This window comes from Suncus etruscus, chromosome 9, assembly GCF_024139225.1.
Source record: "Suncus etruscus isolate mSunEtr1 chromosome 9, mSunEtr1.pri.cur, whole genome shotgun sequence".
NCBI lineage: Eukaryota > Metazoa > Chordata > Mammalia > Eulipotyphla > Soricidae > Suncus > Suncus etruscus.
The window spans coordinates 18251505-18273124 of record NC_064856.1 but is presented as its reverse complement, the minus strand read 5'-3'; the positions used below and the strand labels follow the sequence as shown (position 1 = coordinate 18273124).

At 44.9% G+C, this 21620-nt stretch overlaps 1 protein-coding gene across 1 annotated transcript in view; it reads right to left on the bottom strand.

Moving 5' to 3' along the window:
• The window catches only part of PIGU (phosphatidylinositol glycan anchor biosynthesis class U), a 107561-nt gene extending 88458 nt beyond the window's left edge, over positions 1-19103 (bottom strand). Inside the window, exons 1-2 of the mRNA XM_049779273.1 lie at positions 18972-19103; positions 8756-8820 (exon numbers count right to left, since the gene is read on the bottom strand). Of these exons, the coding sequence (XP_049635230.1) occupies positions 8756-8820; positions 18972-19101 (195 nt within the window). The 5' untranslated portion in view covers positions 19102-19103. The remainder of the gene's footprint in view (positions 1-8755; positions 8821-18971) is intronic.
• Positions 19104-21620: the final 2517 nt, after the last annotated feature.

Below are 21620 nucleotides of genomic sequence, written 5' to 3'. Positions count from 1 at the left end.
AAAGTGTTTCAAAGTTTTATAATGACCTTAGAAAGATCTCAGAAGGGCCCGGAGAGATAGCACAGTGGCATTTGCCTTGCAAGCAGCCGATCCAGGACCAAAGGTGGTTGGTTCGAATCCCGGTGTCCCATAAGGTCCCCCGTGCCTGCCAGGAGCTATTTCTGAGCAGACAGCCAGGAGTAACCCCTGAGCAACGCCGGGTGTGGCCCAAAAACAAAAACAAAAACAAAAAAAGAAAGGTCTCAGAAGTAACATAATCCTTGAAAAGTCTATCAGCAAATAGGTTGGTTTCCATAATGAATTACCATGTACACATAGTTGGCATAACTCAAGACACTCATACAAGGAGTACAACCTGCCTCTATTTTTCCACCTGGGTGACCACTCCTGGTCAAAGCAAACTAGAAAGGGCCAAGTTCCTAATTTTATTATCAGCAGGTTACTACTGAAAACATCCAAGGAAGGCAGTCATAAGCTCTACCTGGATAAATGTTCTCTCCTCCCCACTATAGTATATGTGCTGCTGAAGCAAGCTTTCTCCTCCCCCCCACTGTAGCACTTTTTCTTTCCTTCCTTCCTTCCTTCCTTCCTTCCTTCCTTCCTTCCTTCCTTCCTTCCTTCCTTCCTCCCTCCCTCCCTCCCCCTCCATCCCCCCTCCCTCCCCCCCCTCCCTCCCTCCCTCCCTCCCTCCCTCCCTCCCTCCCTCCCTCCCTCCTTCCTTCCTTCCTTCCTTCCTTCCTTCCTTCCTTCCTTCCTTCCTTCCTTCCTTCCTTCCTTCCTTCCTTCCTTCCTTCTTCCATCCAGCCATCCATTCTTTTTTTGCTTTTGGGCTTACTCCTAGCTCTGTATTCAGAGATCACTCCTGCTAGTAAAGCAAGTAGAGATTTTTGTCTTGCACAAAGCTGACCTGGGTTCAATCCCTAGCAACCTACATAGTTCCCCAAGTCTGCCAGAAGTGATCCCTGAGCACAGAGGTAGTGGTAAGCCAAGAACACACTGGGTGTTGGGGTTGGGGGGGGAGGTAACTTGGCAGCATAAGAGATGATTCAAAGGGTTGGAGAACAGGTTTTCTTTTTTTTTTTTTTTTGGTTTTTGGGCCACACCCGGCAGTGCTCAGGGGTTACTCCTGGCTGTCTGCTCAGAAATAGCTCCTGGCAGGCACAGGGGACCATATGGGACACCAGGATTCGAACCAACCACCTTTGGTCCTGGATCGGCTGCTTGCAAGGCAAACGCCGCTGTGCTATCTCTCCGGGCCCGGAGAACAGGTTTTCATGTGGAAGCCCTGTATTCAGTTCTCAGCCCTGAATGGCTCCTTGAGCAGGGAGAAATCCCGAGTGCCACTGGATATGACCCGACCCTTACCTGCCCCCACCAAAATAATAATAACAATAACATATATACACACACACAAAGGTCAAGGATATAGTTCAATGGTAGAATTCGTGCCTTGCATATATATATGGGCTGGATTAAATACCAAGTATATACAAAATTGAAAATGCTAGTATAGAAACCAGAGGGTCCAGGAATCCTAGATCTGATCCTGGCACTGAATGGTCCTTGACCACCAACCAGGAGCAACTGAAAGAATAGAGCTGGGGGCTGGAGCAATAGCACTGCGATAGGGTGCATGCAGCAGACCAGAGATGAAGCCGGGTTCTATCCCCAGCATCCCATATGGTCCCCTGAGCCTGCCAGGAGCAATTTATGAGCACAAAGCTAGGAATAACCCCTGAGTGCTGCTGGGTGTGGCCCAAGTCCCTCATAAAAGTGAACAGAGCTGGGAGTGGCCATTGGGCACTTCTGAAATTGGACCCCCAACAACAAGAAAACCCTCTAGAATAATCATTTTTAAAAGAATCGGATGGCTTTTTACCATATTAGAGTTGTTAACCCACCTTGATTCCAGGCCACCATCATCCTTCTTAGATTATAATATGAGCATCCTGGTCATTTCCCTCCTTCTTGTCCTAGGCATCAAATCCCATCACAGTATTGAAAGCAATAGTTCTAAATGTTATTAAATAAAATATAAATCAGGGACTGGTGAGGTGGTGCTAGAGGTAAGGTGTCTGCCTTGCAAGCGTTAGCCAAGGAAGGACCACGGTACGATCCCCCGGCGTCCCATATGGTCCCCCTAAGCCAGAGGCGATTTCTGAGCACCTAGCCAGGAGTAACCCCTGAGCATCAAACGGGTGTGGCCCAAAAAAACCAAAAAAATAAATAAAATATAAATCAAACACACCCTCCATTCTCTCCTAGTTTGTTTATAACAAGCCAAAAATAAAAAAGCCACTTGTTACTGCAAGCCAGGAAGGGTTGAAGGATCTTTTTTTTTTTTTTTTTTTTTTGGTTTTTGGGCCACACCCGGTAACGCTCAGGGGTTACTCCTGGCTATGTGCTCAGAAGTTGCTCCTGGCTTGGGGGACCATATGGGACACCGGGGGATCGAACCGCGGTCCGTCCAAGGCTAGCGCAGGCAAGGCAGGCACCTTACCTTTAGCGCCACCGCCCGGCCCCAAACTGTATCACTTTTTTTTTTTTTTTTGGTTTTTGGGCCACACCCGTTTGACGCTCAGGGGTTACTTCTGGCTATGTGCTCAGAAATCGCCCCTGGCTTGGGGGGACCATATGGGACACCTGGGGATCGAACCGCGGTCCGTCCTACGCTAGCGCTTGCAAGGCAGACACCTTACCTCTAGCGCCACCTTCCCGGCCGCGGGTTGAAGGATCTTAAGGTTTCCAGGAGAAAACCTTCTCTATGGGGCCAGAGAGATAGCATGAAGGTAGGGCGTTTGCCTTGCATGCAGAAAGTCAGTGGTTCGAATCCCAGCATCCCACATGATCCCCCGAGCCTGCCAGAAGCGATTTCTGAGCATAGAGCCAGTAGTAATCCCTGAGCACTGCTGGATGTGACCCAAAAACAAAACAAAAACAAAAACAAAAAAATGTCCACATAAAGGCTAAAGAAAAAGATGGGATGGGCCAGAGTGATAACACAGCAGTAGGGCGTTTGTCTTGCATGCAGTTGATCCTGGATGGTTGGTGGTTCAAATCCTGGCATCCCATATGGTCCCCGAGCCTGCCAGGAGAGCCAGGAATAACCTCTGAGCATCACAGGGTATGGCCCAAAAACCAAAAAAAAAAAAAAAAAAAAAAAAAAGATGGAAGGGGTCAAGATTTTGTCTCTTTCCAAAGCCAGGGCAGAGGAATATGACAAATAGCTGGAGAAAATAAGCTAGTACTTATTTCCAAATGATCAAATAATCATAAGGACATGAAATATCCCTACTACCTCATCAATTGATCATAACAAATGTCATGATCATATGTCAACTGTCATGACACATAAAATATTCCTCATATGACAAATTCTAATCATTAAAATAATACTGAAATGATAGTACAGCTTGCCTTGCAAGCAGCAAACCTGCATTAAACCCCAGTATCCCATATGGTTCCCTGGAGTGATCTCTGATGCAGAGTCAGGAATAAGCCCCAAATCTCAACCTCCACTTCCTCTATATATATATATATATATATATATATATATATATGTATATATATACACATACATATATATAGGAAGTGGGGGTTGAGATATTATATATCTAAAGAGAACATATCTAAACTTCTAAGCAGGTCTGTAAAAAAGTCCTTCATAGGGGCCATTGTGATAGCATAGTGGTAGGGCGTTTGCCTTGCTCATGGCTGACCCAGAATGGACCTGGGTTCAATCCCCAGTATCCCATATGGTCCCCAGAGCCTCCCAGGAGCAATTTTTGAGCAGAGATCCAGGAAAAAACCCTTATGACTACAGGTTGGCCCAAAACAGAAAAACAAAACCAAAAAAAAATCCTTCATAATCTGGCTTCTAACTTTTCACAATTGATCTCCTATTATTCATTTTCCTCTTTGTTTATTCTACCCTAGTAACACTGGCCATATTTAAGAAATTAATAAGGGTTGGGCTCATTCCGATATATGGTACATCATCATAAAATTTGCTACTCAGATCCACAACACCAAATGGTCCCCAAACATCACCAGGTGCAGCCCTGACGGTCTCTGAACAACTGCCAGGTATGACCCCACAAGGACAGCCTGGGCAAGCCCCAAGACCACAGAAACTGGAAAAAAAAAAAACAAAAAAAAAAAAAAACTTTGTTTCTACAATTTTTTTTTTTTTTTTTTTTTTTTTTTTTTTTTTTTTTGGTTTTTGGGCCACACCCAGCGGTGCTCAGGGGTTACTCCTGGCTGTCTGCTCAGAAATAGCTCCTGGCAGGCACGGGGGACCATATGGGACACCGGGATTCGAACCAACCACCTTTGGTCCTGGATCGGCTGCTTGCAAGGCAAACGCCGCTGTGCTATCTCTCCGGGCCCTGTTTCTACAATTTTTACCATTATTTTTTGTTTTCAATTTCATACTTACAAAATTTTTTATTCCTTGCATTATGGTCACTTCATATTTTCTCTAGTTTGTTAGGAGAGAAACTCAGCTCATTTAATTTACAATCTTCCTTTTGCACAACATGAATTTAGCAATATAATCTTCACCCACATGCTGTTTTTCAAACACTTTTATCGATTGTATTCTTGTTTTCATTCAGCTAAAAATATTTCCTAATTTCCTTTTTGATTTTTTTCTTTTATCCATGGATTATTTAGGAATGTGTTATTGCAATTATTTAATTCCATTATGGTCAAAGAATATTCTTTGGTCCTTGGATTATCTAGGAATGTGTTATTGGAATTAGTTCATTTCATTATGGTCAAAGAATATACTTTTTCTGATTTCAATCCTTTTTAATTTATTGAGCATTGTTTTATGGCCCAGAGCAAGATCTATCTTAACCATGTTCTACACACATTTGAAGAGATAGTTTTGCTATTGTTAGATGGAATGTTCTATAAATAAGTGAGGTCAAGTTCTTTAAGCCTTCTATATCCTTAGTGACTTTCTGTCTGCTTGATCTATTATTCACTATGAGGGAAGACATTGAGACCTATTATTATCATGATTTTCTCTATTTCTCCCTGCAGTTCCATCAGTATCCATGTATTCTAAAACTGGCATAGGTTGGAGCTGGAGAGATAGCATAGAGGTAGGGCATTTGGCTTGCAAGCAGCCAAGCCAGGACTGACCCCGGTTCCATTCCTGGCATCCTACATGGTCCCCCTTGCCTGCCAGGAGCGATTTCTGGATTTCTGAGCACAGAGCCACGAGTAACCTCTGAGCACCAGGTGTGACCCAAAACCAAAAAACCAAAAACCCAAAAAAAAAAAAAAAAAAAAAAAAAAAAACTGGCATAGGTGCATAAACACCAGGATAATTATTCCTCCTTGTGAACTGACCCTTTCATCATGAAATGACTTTATCCCTGGCAATATTCTTTGTTTTGAAATTTACATATTTTATTAGCATACTGTTTCTCTCAGAAATATAGTACAAGGCTGAGGACTGTCTTGTCCTCTTACCTAACAGGTAAAAACTTGAAAAATAATTTTTCTAAATTTCTAAAATAAATAAATAAATAAATAAATAAATAAATTTCTGGTCATACCCCATTGTGCTCAGGGTTTATTTTATTTCTGGCTCTGTGCTTAGGGATCACTCCTGGTGAGATCAAGGGCCCATATGTGGTGCCAGGGATAGAACCCAGGTCAACTACATGCAAGGCAAGTAGCTTATCTGCTGTACTAGCTCTCTGGCCCTAAAAAAAATTTTTTAAGAAATTAAGGCAGGAAGGAGGGCCCGGAGAGATAGCACAGTGGCGTTTGCCTTGCAAGCAGCCAATCCAGGACCTAAGGTGGTTGGTTCAAATCCCGGTGTCCCATATGGTCCTCTGTGCCTGCCAGGAGCTGTTTCTGAGCAGACAGCCAGGAGTAACTCCTGAGCACTGCTGGGTGTGGCTCAAAAACAAAAACAACAACAAAAAAAACACAACAAAAAAAAAAATCAAGGCAGGAAGGAAAAAAGATGAGAAAGATAAGTAAAGGAGGAATAGGGGGTCTGGGTTTCCATTATGATATAGGAGAAATAAACACCACTAAAACATGAGATCTAAGTTGCAACCACCAAAAGTTTGTAATATGGCAGGCAATGGGCGGTGTTAGGGGTGGGGAGTGGGGATGAATGATGGAGTATATAAACATTAGTGGTGGGAACTGTGGACACTAGTAGTGTGATTAGTGTTGAAATACTATACGTTACAATTAAATTATCGATAACTATAAATCACAGTTCTTTAAAAATTAAAAAAATAATATTTCAAAAGGGAAAAGAGAAGGAAGGGAGTGGTTGGAATACATATGCAGATACAGAGCTAAACACTAGACATAAGTTATAAAAGGTGCCAGTAATTGCTTAGAGAAGCATCTATCACGGCAGGTTAAAAAAAAAAAAAAAACAATTTCAGGGGCCGGAGAGATAACATGGAAGGACGTTGGTTCAAATTCCGGCATCCCATATGGTCCCCAAGCCTGCCAGGAGTAATTTCAGAGTGTAAAGCCAGGAGTAACCCCTGAGTGCCACCGCCGGGTGTGACCCAAAAAACAAAAAAACAAACAAAAAAAACAAAACAAAACAATATTGGGGCCCAGCAGTAGCGCAGCAGTATGGCATTTGCTTTACACATGCTGACCCAGGACAGACCTCGGTTCTAGCCCCAGCATCCCATATGGTCCCTGAAGCCAGGAACAATTTCTGGGCGCATAGCCAGGAGTAACCCCTGAGCATTACTGGGTGTGGTAAAAAAAAAAAAAAAAAAAACAATTTTAAGAGTGTGATATAAGCTGTGATAAAGATATGAATCTGTCTTAGAAGATACAGGAAGAATTCCAAGTCTAAGATGGCTTTCTAAAGGAGGTAAAAATCTAAGCTCCCATCTGAATCGTCATAGAGCCAATCACAAAATGAAGGAAGAGTAGCTCACCAGAAGGACAGCACAGGAGCAAAACATCAGAGCAATAAAAGAGATGATGCTGAGACATGTCAAAACCCTCTCAGCAGTCAGTCTAGAAAACAGGCTGCTCAACACGGCACACTGAGTCTCAGAGCTTGGAAGCTGTGCTTTGATGTGCCCACACACATCTGCTCACAAGAACTGAATTATATGCTTACTAAGAGACTCTTCAATTGTTTCTAACCTGTTTCTGCTAGTAGTTCTTGTTATTGCAGTTTGATTAGATAATAATAAAAAGATAATAAAATATGTATGCAAAAGCCTGTTGTTACTTCCTTGAGAAACAAGCTGAATGCCTCTGAAAACTAGACAGGGTCACACCACCGAAAAATCCTTCTCAAAGTAAGAGATTAAAAAGAAATGTAGTTTGTGTGACGAAGCCCTTGGGGCTTTGAGTCATACTATAAGATGTTTGAAGTTTATCCTGAGACCAGTGGTATGCAGTCAATGTTTCCAAGACAGAGACAAAATGAGATTCAAATTCTGAAAGAAAAAAAAATGGCTCTAAGTGCAGAGGGAAAAGAGCAGAATGCAGAAAGACTTATCAGAAAACTACTGCAGCAACTCAAGCAAGAGATGATAGTGATCTAAGAATTATTTAACAATTTTTTAGACCATTTTACTGTTTTTGGATCACACCCAAGAGTATTCAGGGGCTTCTCCAGGCTCAGTACTGACTCACTCCTAATGGTGCTTGAGGGATAATGTGATGCTAGGATTGAACATGGCCCTCGAGCATGCAAAGCACATGCTACAGCCTGCTGAATTCTCTCTCCACAATGATTGCTAACTACGCTGGAGTTCATTGCCATAGATTGGGGAAGCAGTGCTGCTCAGCCCCTGCGGTGCTGGGGATGGCCCAGGCTACAAACTGAACATGGGGTATCCAAGGACCATAGCAGTGGTTCAGGACTTCTAGAGCTTAGGGACTTGGGGAACCAAGTGATGCCTCAGATTAAACCGAGGTTGATCAAGTGCAAGGCATAAGTCTTCACCCCTGCATTATCTCTCAGGTCCCATAGTTTATCACTTTTTTAAAAATTGTTGCTGTTATTCTTTATTGGGGGCTCATGCCCGGTAGTTCTGAGGTATCACTCCTGGCAGAGCAAAGGAGATGAAATTTGGGGACAGGATTTGAACCAGCATCAGCCATGTGCAAGGTAAGCCTCTTAACATCTGTATCATAGTTTATGATTCCTTATAATAATTACAAGGAGTAAGTGGGCAACTATGGGTTTTTCTAAGAAATCCACATTGCCACTTCAAGGGGAAAGCATGTTCCAAAGAGCCAATACATGCCAGTTAGCATACAACCTATTCATGAATGGGGAACTGTTTATAGTTTATTTCCCATTAAAAATGGTAATCTATACAGAAATCTCATCTACTTCCCCAAATTACAATCTGGATCTGGATCATTTCCACTGCAATTGTGAAACCTTATGCAAAAGACATCTAAAAAAGACTGTTTCTAGGGGCCGGAGAGATAGCACAGTGGTGTTTGCCTTGCAAGCAGCCGATCCAGGACCTAAGATGGTTGGTTCAAATCCCAGTGTCCCATATGGTCCCCCGTGCCTGCCAGGAGCGATTTCTGAGCAGACAGCCAGGAGTAACCCCTGAGCACTGCTGGATGTGGCCCCCCCAAAAAATAAAAAGACTGTTTCTAAATATAATTTTCAAAAACAGATGTTTTAAAATGTTTATACAAAAACAGAGATTAGGTTTGGTATCTGTGACTGTGAACTACCAGGACTCTTATTCCCAGAAACAAAGAGGATACTTACTTCATGAAATACTGCTCCAGAATATGGAGACACACCTAAGTCCAGCAGTGCGAGGCCTTCGACCACTGGAAAGGAAGACATCAAAGGTCACTCTCACTCCAAGGCATATCAGAGAAACCAAAGTGCTAGAGACTGGAAGAAGAGCCTTACAGTTCACCTAAGCCCTATACCTCATCCCCAGCATGGGCTTGATTCATGCTGTGAACATCCCCATGAAGGTAATGTCCTTCCTTTTCCCCTGCAGGGCAGGGGGCAGTAAAACTTACAAGAACCTTTTGCTTTTTGTTTTCTGTTTGCACATCTAAGGTTGAGAGTTGAGTGTTTACATTTCCTAGAATGGGAAATGTGACACATAAAAGAATTTAAAAGTACGGGAGAAAACCCAGACAAACCTAAAAAAAAAAATTTAATTAAAATACAATGTAATATTTTCTCTCTCGCTCTTTTTTTTTTTTTTTTTTTTTTTTTTTTGGTTTTGGGGAGGAGGGCAGGCAGACATCTGGCTTCCAATTTCATCCTTGATTCTGGAGACCAGCTCTTGCCAGGTATAGGGTTTTTCTCCCCTGGACTTCAGTCTTTCCCTGGGCACCGGTCTAGGTGGACTCTATAGGGGTAAACAGGCTTTCCCCCTATCTCTCCCTACACTATAGGAATGTGCTCTGAGAGGAGGGCAGGCTGTTCTAGCACTGGTTTATATTGGGACAGTCAGTGGAAATTTTTTCTCTTTTTTTTCATATTGATAGTATTGTGTGCATATATTCTATATATCCATAATATTCATCTTGTATTGAGACCTTAATACTGCCCTACAAAGCTCATTTGTAATATTTTACTGCCTCAGTCCCAACCCTTACTTCCCCCCATCCTCCCATGTAGGTACAGCTAATGACATGAAGCTCACCACATAGAATGATAAGTGCAGTTAGAGAAATAACTACACTGAAAACTATCATAACAATGTGAATAAATGAGGGAAAAAGAAAGCCTATCTCGAGTACAGGTGTGGGTGGGGTGGCGAGTAGGTAGATCTGGGAAACTGGTGGTGGGAATCCTGCACTGGTGAAGGGGGGGTGTTCTTTACATGACTGTAATCATACAAGTACAATTATATTTGTAATCACGGTGTTTAAATAAAGATAATTAATAATATACTGATTTAAAAAAAAAAAGGCCACACCGGGTGGCATTCAGGAGTTACTCCTGGCTCTGGGTTCAGAAATCGTTCCTGGGGCCGGAGAGATAGCATGGAGGTAAGGCGCTTGCCTTGCATGCAGAACAACGGTGGTTCGAATCCCGGCATCTCATATGGTCCCCTGAGCCTGCTAGGAGCGACTTCTGAGCATAGAAGCAACTTCTGAACATACTCCTGGCTAGGAGTAACCTCTGAGTGCTGCCAGGTGTGACCCAAAAACCAAAAAAAAAAAAAAAAATCGTTCCTGGCAGACTCAGTAGATCATATGGGATGCCGGGAATCGAACCCAGCTCCGTCCTGGGTCAGCCGTGTGCAAGGCAAATGCCCTACCACTATTCTATCTCTCCAGCTCAGAATATTTTCAATTAATGGGGACCAGAGATATAGTACAGCAGGTAGGGCACATTGCCTTGCACAAGGTTGACCCAGGTTCAATCCTCAGCTTCTTTTTTTTTTTTTTTTTGGTTTTTGGGCTACACCTGATGACGTTCGGGGGTTACTCCTGGCTATATGCTCAGAAACGGCCTCTGGCTTGGGGGACTATATGGGATGCCGGGGGATCGAACCACCATCCTTCCAGTCTGTCCTAGGCTAGCACGTGCAAGACGATGATTTGTGCCCTGTGCCACCGCTTGGGCCCCTCCCAGCATCTTTCTTATATGGTCACCAAACCTCTCCAATTGTGATCTCCGAGCAAGGCCGGGTGTGGCCCAAAAAACAAAAAATAAAAAATAGTAAATATATATTACTATTACCATCTGTAATATTGAAACCAAAATACAGGGTGCTTGGGGCCAAAGCGATAGAATAGCAGGTAAGGCATTTGCCTTGCATGCAATTGACCCAGGTTCAATCCCCAGCTGCACCCCAGATGGTGCACCAAGCACCATAAGAAATGACTCCTGGGAGGGGCCGGGCGGTGGCGCTGGAGGTAAGGTGCCTGCCTTGCCTGCGCTAACCTAGGACGGACCGCGGTTCGATCCCCCGGCGTCCCATATGGTCCCCCAAGAAGCCAGGAGCAACTTCTGAGCGCATAGCCAGGAGTAACCCCTGAGCCTCACAGGGTGTGGCCCAAAAACCAAAAAAAAAAAAAAAAAAAAAAAAAAAAAGAAATGACTCCTGGGGGCCGGAGAGATAGCATGGAGGTAAGGCGTTTGCCTCTCATGCAGGAGGTCATCGGTTCAAATCCCGGTGTCCCATATGGTCCTCCCGTGCCTGCCAGGAGCAATTTCTGAGCCTGGAGCCAGGAATAACCCCTGAGCACTGCCGGGTGTGACCCAAAAACCACAAAAAAAAAAAAAAAAAAAAAGAAATGACTCCTGAGTGCAGAGCCCCTGAGCACCACTGGGTATGGCCCCAAAAACAAAACAATAAATAAATAAATAAAAGGAGTGCTTATAGGAGAGTGGGATTAGATTGCCTTTTAATCATATTGTCATTTGCATTTCCAAGTTATTATTCATTTATTATCTAGGCGGGAATTTGGGCTACATCTAATGGTACTCATGGATTATTCCTAGCGCTATGTTTGGTAGGGTTACTCACAGAGTGCCAAGGAACTATACATGCAGTGCTGAAGATTGAATCTGAGTTGGCCCCTGTACTATCTCTCTGGTTCTGGATTTTGTTTTTGTTTTTAATAGGTGAAATATATCAGGGGCCGGAGCATGGCTCAAGTGGTAAGGCATCTACCTGCCCGAGGTAGCCTAGGACGGAACACGGTTTGATCCCCTGGTGTCTCATATGATCCCCCAAGCCAGGAGCGATTTCTGAGTTTCTGAGCACATAGCCAGGAGTAACCCCTGAGCATCACCGGGTGTGGCCCAAAAACCGGGGGAAAACAAACAAATATATCAGGCTGGAGAGATAGTACAGTGGTAGTGTGTTTGTCTTGCACGCAGGATGAATGCTGATTGAATCCTGGCATCCCATATGGTCCCTGGAGCCAACCAGGAGCGATTTCTGAATGTGACCCAAAAACAAAACAAACAAACAAACAAATATATATATATATATATATATATATATATATATATCTCAAACCAAATGAAAGTTACAAAGTCTGTTCCCAAAAGTTACATAATTGGGGTTGAAGAAATAGTACAGAAGTTAAGGTGCTTGCCTTGCATATGGCCGATTGTGGTTCAATTCCCAGCACCACATATGGCCCCTATGCACACCTATTCCCCACCCACTACAGTAGACCTGGGAAGATAGGCCTGCCCCCTGCCCCTGGCGCCAGAACCAGGAGTGGTCCAGCCCCTCTCCTCTACACATATTTGGAACTAGTGGGACATCAACATGGCTTTACATTTCGTAGATTCATCCTAGAAGAAAACTTAATCAGTTAAACAATTCATGGAACCTATAAAACAAAGCCTGTTGCTCAGAAAAGCTGTTAATAGATCCTCTTCCTAAGGCCAGAAAGAAACTTCCCTCATGGAGCCCATAAAGAGATGCAATGAGGGGACGATGAGGTGGCGCTAAAGGTGTCTGCCTTGCAAGTGCTAGCCAAGAAAGGACCGCAGTTCGATCCCCCGGCGTCCTATAAAGTCCCCCCAAGCCAGGGGCAATTTCTGAGCGCTTAGCCAGGAGTAACCCCTGAGCATCAAACAGGTGTGGCCCCAAAAACCAAAAAAAAAAAGAAAGAAATAGCTCCTGGCAGGCACGGTGGTTCATATGGGACGCCTGGATTTGAACCAACCACCTTGGGTCCTGGATTGGCTGCTTGCAAGGCAAACACCACTGTGCTATCTCTGCGGCCCCAACAAAAGTGTTTTTTATAGTGATTCACGTGTCACACATGGCTGTATGTAGTTTCCTAATTCTGTTTTCCATCTAACAACAGCAAATTTTTTTTTTTTTTTTTTTTTTGGTTTTTGGGCCACACCCTGTGATGCTCAGGGGTTACTCCTGGCTATGCGCTCAGAAGTTGCTCCTGGCTTCTTGGGGGACCATATGGGAATCCGGGGGATTGAACCGCGGTCCGGTCCGTCCTAGGCTAGCGCAGGCAAGGCAGGCACCTTACCTCCAGCGCCACCGCCCGGCCCCAACAACAGCAAATTTTAAAGTAGCAATGCTGGAAGTATTCCTCCTGACCAGACTCTCATAGCTTTCTAGAGGTGGCTCTTTTTGCTCCTGTTTTTGTTTTACTGGGCCACACCCCATGATGCTGGTGGCGGTGGGGGTTAGGAAGAGGATCTCCTCCAGGCTTTGTACTCAAGTGCAGCTCCTGGCAGACTTTAGGGGCAGTGCTAGGGATCAAATCTACACTGCTTGCATGAAAAGTATGGACATAGCCCACTGAGTTATCTCTCCAGCCCTAGACATAGACTTTTTTTTGGGGGGGTCACATTCAGCAGTGCTCAGGGGTTCCTCCTGGCTCTACACTCAGAAATCACTCCTAGCATGCTCAGGCAAATGCTTCACCTCCATACTATCTCTCCGGCCCCCTAGACATAGACTTTTAAATGAAGATCAGTAGGTTATGCTTAATCCCGAACTCAAATAGATTCCTAATCTTTAGGTGTCAAAGGCTAATAAACAGTCATTTGTCTCTCTGGACATCCACCTACCTGCATCTCAACCTGAGATGTTCTCTCTCTTTTTTTTTTTTTTTTTGGTTTTTGGTTTTAGGGTCACACTCAGCAGTGCTTAGGCATTCCTCCTGGCTCTACTCAGAAATCGCTCCTGGCAGGCTGGGGGACCATATGGGATGCCGGGATTCAAACCAATGACCTTCTGCATAAAAGGCAAACGCCTTACGTCCATGCTATCTCTCCGGCCCAAGAGATATTCTCTTTTAAACACAATACTCGTTGACTACCTCTCTCTCTCTTCTCCCATTATTTCTCTCTTTCTCTGTCTCTCCATGTTTCTTTAAATAAAATTTTATTAAAAAAAAGGGGAGATGAAAAAACAAAAAAAAAAAAAAACCAAAAAAGAGGCCGGGCGGTGGTGCTGGAGGTAAGGTGCCTGCCTTACAAGCGCTAGCCAAGGAACGGACAGCGGTTCGATCCCCCGGCGTCCCATATGGTTCCCCCAAGCCAGGGGCGATTTCTGAGCGCAAAGCCAGGAGTAACCCCTGAGCGTCAAACGGGTGTGGCCCAAAAACCAAAAAAAAAAAGGGGAGATGGGGCCAGAATGATAGCACACGCGTAGGGCATTGCATGCAGCCAACCCAGGACTGACCAGATTTGAGCCTTCCAGGATCAATTTCTGAGCACAGAGCCAGGAGTAACCCCTGAGCATCACCAAATATAGTCCAAAAGCCAAAAACTCAAACCCCCCCCCACAAAAAAGGGCAAGGAGATGCCAAAATACAGCAGAAAGGTTCCACTATCATTCCTTTTTTTTTTTTTTTTTTTGGTTTTTGGGTCTCACCCGGCTGTGCTCAGGGGTTACTCCTGGCTCCATGCTCAGAAATTGCTCCTGGCAAGCACGGGGGACCATATGGGACGCCGGGATTCGAACCGATGACCTTCTGCATGAAAGGCAAATGCCTTACCTCCATGCTATCTCTCCGGCCCCTCCACTATCATTCCTAATGACCTACAAAGGATGAGACAAAATGACCTCTGGTAAAATAGCTGTGTCTATAAATGACTGACTAGTCATATAAAAATATTTTTATCTGGGGGCCGGAGAGATAGCATGGAGGTAAGGTGTTTGCTCTTCATGCAGGAGGTCATCGGTTCGAATCCCGGCGCCCCATATGGTCCCCCGTGTCTGCCAGGAGCAGTTTCTGAGCCTGGAGCCAGGAATAACCCCTGAGCACTGCTGCGTGTGACCCAAAAACCATAAAAAAAAAAAAAAAAAAAAAAAAAAAAATATTTTTATCTAAGTCACATTGGGCAAGAGACAAGCTCCTTTTGTTTCAATTTTCTAAATCTATAAAGCTATTCATTCAATCAGTTAAAGGGTGCTAATAGCACTATGTACATCTTAGGATCATTTAGCTTAATCATACCAAGTTCCTGGCATGTAGAAAGCATTGCACCAGTGTTCACTATTAATCTTTTTATTGGACTGAGAAGCACATGTCAGTGTTTTATTAAGCACTTGTTTCTCCTCTTTGGTACCAACACCTACTTCTTATATGAGACACTGTCCCTCTTCTATGGTCTGGGAGGTTGCCCTGCTAAAAAGTTAACGATAGATACATGACGTAGACTGATCACAGGAATTATAAAAATTAGGATTTTAGCGAGCAGGGAGGGGGCTGGATTACCTATCTTGCATGAACAAAGCTTAGTCCCAAATACCATGGAGACTAGCCCTGTGGCCTCAAGTACTGCTGGGAGCAAACCCCACCCCACCCCCAAATTAAAAAACAAATGAACAAAGAAATTGGTATATGATCTTCAAGTTCAATGTGACTCAACTCCAAGGCTTTTACTGGAGAAGTGGTACCCTCTCTGGCGCTATGAAGATATAAATGAGACTCTCTTAGTTGCTAATCTTGCAGCTAGCTTACCTTGGAGGAGTCTTCCTGAATGCAGTGAATACCAAAAAGATAAAAGAATTACTCCTGATGAGATCACTGAGCCTGTGGGCCCAACGGGCTGGAAGAACTCATGATAATACTGACATCAGAGGTCACATGGGTAAGAGGCCAAAGCAGGAAGGCAGAATCTTTTTCTGAGATTCTAAAACCTATTTTCTTTTTTTTTTTTTTTTTGGTTTTTGGGCCACACCCGGTAACGCTCAGGGGTTACTCCTGGCTATGCGCTCAGAAGTTGCTCCTGGCTTGGGGGACCATATGGGACACCGGGGGATCGAACCGCGGTCCGTCCAAGGCTAGCGCTGGCAAGGCAGGCACCTTACCTTTAGCGCCACCGCCCGGCCCCATAAAACCTATTTTCTTAATCACTAAATTACTTGCTTCATCTTTGGACCCTTCACCCTAAATACTACTAACTTCTCTAAAATTATCCTCACCAGTAGAAAGGAGAAAACACCGTAACTCACATTGACTAGCTGAATGATAAAATGAGGCTTCTAACTTATAAGACTTATGAGTCTGACATGTAATATTTTCAGAAACCTTAATATTTTAATACAGTATTTTCAGAATACCATAATATATATATATATATATATATATATATATTGGTTTTTGAGTCACACCCGCAGGGGTTACTCCTGGCTTTATGCTCAGAAATCGCCCCTGGCAGGCACAGGGGACCATATGGGATGCTGGGATTCAAACCACGGTCCTTCTGCATGAAAGGCAAATGCCTTACTATCTATCTACTTACTTATAGTACTACTTACTATCCATGCTATCTCTTCGGTTCCCATAATATATTTAAAAGGAAGTATTTTCATTTATTATTTTCAGAATACTACAGTATTTTCAGAAACCTTTTTTTTGTTGTTGTTGTTGTTTTTGTTTTTGGGCCACACCCAGCGGTGCTCAGGGGTTACTCCTGGCTATCTGCTCAGAAAATAGCTCCTGGCAGGCACAGGGGACTATATGGGACACCAGGATTCGAACCAACCACCTTTGGTCCTGGATCGGCTGCTTGCAAGGCAAAAGCCGCCTCTCCGGGCCCTCAGAAACCTTTTAGTATGAAATTATTCGCATCATAGTCATTCATTCATTCCCATTTCAGCTGTTTATGGAGTAACATCAACACAGCCTAGCATTTAAAGGACACAAAGGGGACTTCTAGGCACTGTTAATGTTCCTTTTCTTGATCTACCTAGAGTATACCTTATATACTCAATCTGGCTGATAGAATACACAAGACTTGTTTTTAAAATATCAGTAGGGGGGGTTGGCGAGGTGGTGCTAGAGGTAAGGTGTCTGCCTTGCAAGCGCTAGCCAAGGAAGGACTGCGGTTCAATCCCCCGGCGTCCCATATGGTCCCCCCAAGCCAGGGGCAATTTCTGAGCGCTTAGCCAGGAGTAACCCCTGAGCATCAAATGGGTGTGTCCCCAAAAACCAAAATAATATATATATATATCAGTGGGGGATGGAGAGATAGCATGGAGGTAGGGCATTTGCCTTGCATGCAAAAGGACAGTGGTTCGAATCCCGGCATCCCATATGGTCCCCTGAGCCTGCCAGGAGTGATTTCTAGCATAGAGCCAGGAGTAACCCCTGAGCGCTGCTGGGTGTGACCCAAAAACCAAAAACTATATATAAATATCAGTGGGGTGGCTAAGTGATAGAAATGGTAGAGAGTTTGCTTTGCAGGCAGCCAACCTGGGATGGACCAGGGTTCGATTCCTGGGATCCCATAAGGTCCCCGATGTCCAACATTCCATATGGCAACAGCATATGGCAGCACCCCTAGCCTTTCAGGAGTGATTTGAGTGTAGAGGGGGAGTAAGCCCTGAGTGATGCTGGGTGATACCTTGGGATATAACCCCCAAAATTAAAATTTTAATTTGTTGAACTTTACACATAAAATATGTGCATATATATGTTGTACTTGTTTTTGTCTTGGGGCCACACCCGGTGACACTCAGGGGTTACTCCTGGCTATGGGCTCAGAAATCGCTCCTGGCTCAGGGAACCATCTAGGACACCAGGGATCAAACCCAGATCAGTCCTGGGTAGCCTTGTGCAAGGCAAACTACCTACTGCTGTGCTAATGCTTTGGGCCCTATATGTTATACTTGAATTAAAAGGTTTAGGTGCTGGAGTAAGTACAGCAAGTAAAGTGGGGAGTCTGTCTTACATGTGACCGACCCAGGTTTGATTCCTGGCATCCCATTCCTAACATCCCATATGGTCGCCATGCACTGCCATAGTGATTCCTGAAAGGAGAGCCACGAGTAATCTCTGAGAGCTGCTAGATATGGCCCCAAAACAAATAAACAAAAAGTTTAAATAAAATCTTACATTGCTAACTGAAGAGGTTAACTCAGGGGTGAAGGCACTTGTCTTTTATCCTGTGGATCCATGGCTGGGATCTCCAGCACTACACATGGTCCCCAGAACATTGGCCGTGGATCACCCCTGAGCACATAATCAGCAATAGCCCTTGGGTACTGCAGAATGTGGCCCAAAGCCCTCCCCCATAACCACCAAAAACAAAACAAAAATTCTTCCATCTGTAGTCCTAATTTAACCCCCAATCTTTTACTACCTTGTTTAGACATTTGACATCCTTCAAAAGTTTTGGTCCTGTTTATCTTCTCCTTCTACCTAGATCTTTTCTTTCTCAAATCTCCCTTTGCAAAGGCCATCCTTAGCTCAAATTCCTCATCCTTAGGAAACTGGAAAGGGATTTAACACTTTCCCCAGGGACACAATTTCAAGGGAGAAACTGGAAACGCACGAGTTTATTATCATACACGATAATAACTATTTATCTCTCCCACTCAGACCGAATTCTAGCTAGTTTCAGTGGAAATGGTAGTCCAAAACAAAGTTTGGAAAATGACTCCAAGGGCTCAGGATTCAATCCCACACACACATGCTCTCCTGGGCACCAAGCACCCCACAAGAAGTAGTCCCTGAGCATTGCAAGGTGCTAACCGCCACCCCCCAAAAAATCAAAGATGAAAGGAGCAGAAAGAAAGAAATGCCTCACTTGCAAGTCCAGCACGGGAAAGAGGTGCCTAGACACGCACATAAACTACCTCTCTCTCCCCCTCACTGAGGGAATTGGTGACCCCCCCCCCCAAACCACCCCATAGCCTCGCCAGGTAATTTCGCACCCCCCGCCCAATTCCCTCTGCGAATCCCGCTCCACCCAGCCCAGTTTCACCGGTCCCCACCCCTCGGGGCAGAGATCAGGCCCCGACCTGGAGCGGGACACACCCCCTCGGCTCCCCATCCCTGGGGGCAGGCCCCCAGCCCTGAACCCCTCTCGGCAAGCCGCCCCGCAGCCCCGCCCGCGTCCCCCCGCCCGCTGGGCGAACCCCGGGACTGGCCCCGTTTCTTGGTTCCGAATCTGGAGCTTGCGAACGCCGCCAGCCCCCGCCTCTCATTCAGAGGCCAGGGGCGCGCGGGCAGCGGCAGGCGGGCAGGCAGGCCTGGCCGCCTCCTGGAGCCGGCGGCCTCACCTCTTTTCCAAGAGCTGAGTGGGGATACCACCTCCACCCGCTCGGAGATGAACTCGGCCAGGCTGGAACGGAACAACGCCGCCCGCACGGTCACGGCCACCACCAGCACCAGGGCCAAGGGAGCCGCCATGATAGCCGGGGCGGCGCGCGGGCGGGGCGGAAGAGCGGAGCGGAGCGGAGCGCCTTCAGGCCTGCGCGCTGAACCCGTAGTTTCGCGGCGCGGCCTCCGCAGCTAGTTTATGCCTCGGCGGCCCTGCAGGGAACTACAACTCCCAGGATGCAGCGGGACAGCCGCATCTGACCGGCCTACGGCAAGCGGAGTGATTCAAGATTTTTTCGATAGGTTTTGCGTCTCCCTAGGTTGCAGGTCCTGAAGGGTGCTAGCGAAAGCCTTTGGCTTGCTCGGATTACGAGCGAGATGGGTTTGCTTTGTTTCTGTTTTGCGTTTGGGGGAGCCACAGCCTGCTTCGGGAGGAAGGGGTGCTACTTCAGGTTTGCGCTGAGGTGTCGCTCCTGGCACTAGTACTCTGGCGAGGCTAGTATCCCATCCCCCTGTCTCCCTAATAGTTCCAGTCCTTTGAGCCTTCCCTCTCCTAGGCAGAAAGGTTTTGTTTTTGTGGTGCGGAGTTCTGAACCCAGATTGTTCTCAAGCCTTGAGCGACGTTTCAAGTGTAAATTTCGTTCTTCTGCGTTCATGTTTTAAATATTAAAAAGGGGGGCTGGAGAGATTGCAAAGGGGTTATGGCACAGGCCTTACTGCTGACCGGGGTTCCTCCCTCAGCAATAATAGGCGTGACCGCCCCCCCCATGTGGTCCTCAAAACAAGCAACAACAAACAACAAATCTTTCATCTGAGAAAAGTGCGTACGGTGGCTTGTACAGACTCGCAAGTGATTAGGAATGCTTTGATACTTTGCCCGACGCTTTGAACAGCCATTATCAAAAATTAAATGATAGATACTTACCACGAGGTAAAGTATTCAGAACAAGGCAATAGACAGAATTCTTCCTATTTATTTTACGAGTCTTGTTTCATACATGCTCTTGAAATTATTTACAATGGTTACATCACTATTTTAATAGGGATTAGATTGTTCTACTATCCTTCTCTCCCCAAATGGGTTTTCAGTGATGATAATTAGTTAATCCCAGTGAGAATGTTTATACGTTCAGGTATGAGCAAACTTTATTTTTGGAGAGCCTGCTTATAAGCTTTTACACAGCACAACACATATAAAAAGTGCTTATGCTGAATACTTAAAAGATATTATAACAGTTTGAAGTGAATACACTAGGAAATTTAGACCTTTGAATAAAATGATAAAAGGTGCATAATCAAAAATAACTTGAGTCTGTAGTGTTAGCGCAGCCAGTAGGTCCTTTGCCTTGCATGTAACATATCAGGCTTCAGTCCCCAGCACAAATAGGATCCCCCAAGCCCACTAGGTGTGATTCTTAAGTGCAAAGTCAGGAATTATCCCCTGTGCACAGCCAGGTGTGCCCCTAAAAAATAAATAAATTGATGGAAGGAAGTAGGTAATATTGATAGGCAGTGAAGGAAGTTTCTGAGAAGTAGAATTTAAACTGAGACCAAAGAATGCAAAATTAACCCGGCTTCTAAGTTGAGGAAATAGACTTAAGTCCATAAACACTGTGTTTGAGAAAGGAAGCAAATATGGGCCAGGTGGAGAAAGTGGTACGAGGTGTGTGTGAAGAGCAGATAGTAGTCATTCAGATAAGGGCCTGTTTGCCAGGGCTGAGAATTGAGCTTTATTCAAAGTGCAATTCATGTACCAATGGAATTTTTTTTTTTTTTACTTTTTGGTTTTGTTTGGGGGCCACATCCAGCAGTGCTCCGGGGCTACTCCCAGCTCAGTGCTAAAAATGATTGAGGTGCCTGGCTCAAACCCAGAGTCTCACACTTACAAAATAAGTGCTATATCACTAAGCCACATCTCTAACTATACAACTCAATAATTAAAAATTATGATGATCGACCAGAAGTTAGTACAGTGAATAAGGCAATTGCCTTACACTAGCCTATCCTGAGTTCAAGTCCCAGCACCCCATATGTTCTCCAAAGCCTGCTAGGAGTAATCCCTGAAGGCAAAGAAAGGAGCACTCCTTGAGCACCACTAGGTGTGCCCTCCCAAATAATAAATTTTAAAGAATTACATTTAAAATGGGATTGAGGGGACCGGAGAGATAGCATGGAGGTAAGGCATTTGCTTTTCATGCAGAAGGTCGGTGGTTTGAATCCCGGTAACCCATATGGTCCCCTGAGCTGCCAGAAGCGATTTCTGAGCGTGAAGCCAGGAGTAGTAGCCCCTGAGCACTGCCGGGTGTTACCCAAAAACCAAAAAAATAAAATAAAATGGGATTGAGGGGCCAGAAAGATAGCACAGTGATGGGGCATTTGCCTTGCATGCGGTTGACCCAAGATGGACCTGGTTCAATTCCTGGCATCCCATATGGTGCCCCGTGCCTGCCAGGAGCGATTTCTGAACACAGAGCCAGAAGTAACCCCTGAGTAGCATAGCCGGGTGTGGTCCAAAAACTAATTAATCAATAAATAAAATGGGATTGACTGAAAGATAGTACATAGGATGAGAATCCAGATTCTAATCTCTTAATACTACATATGGACCC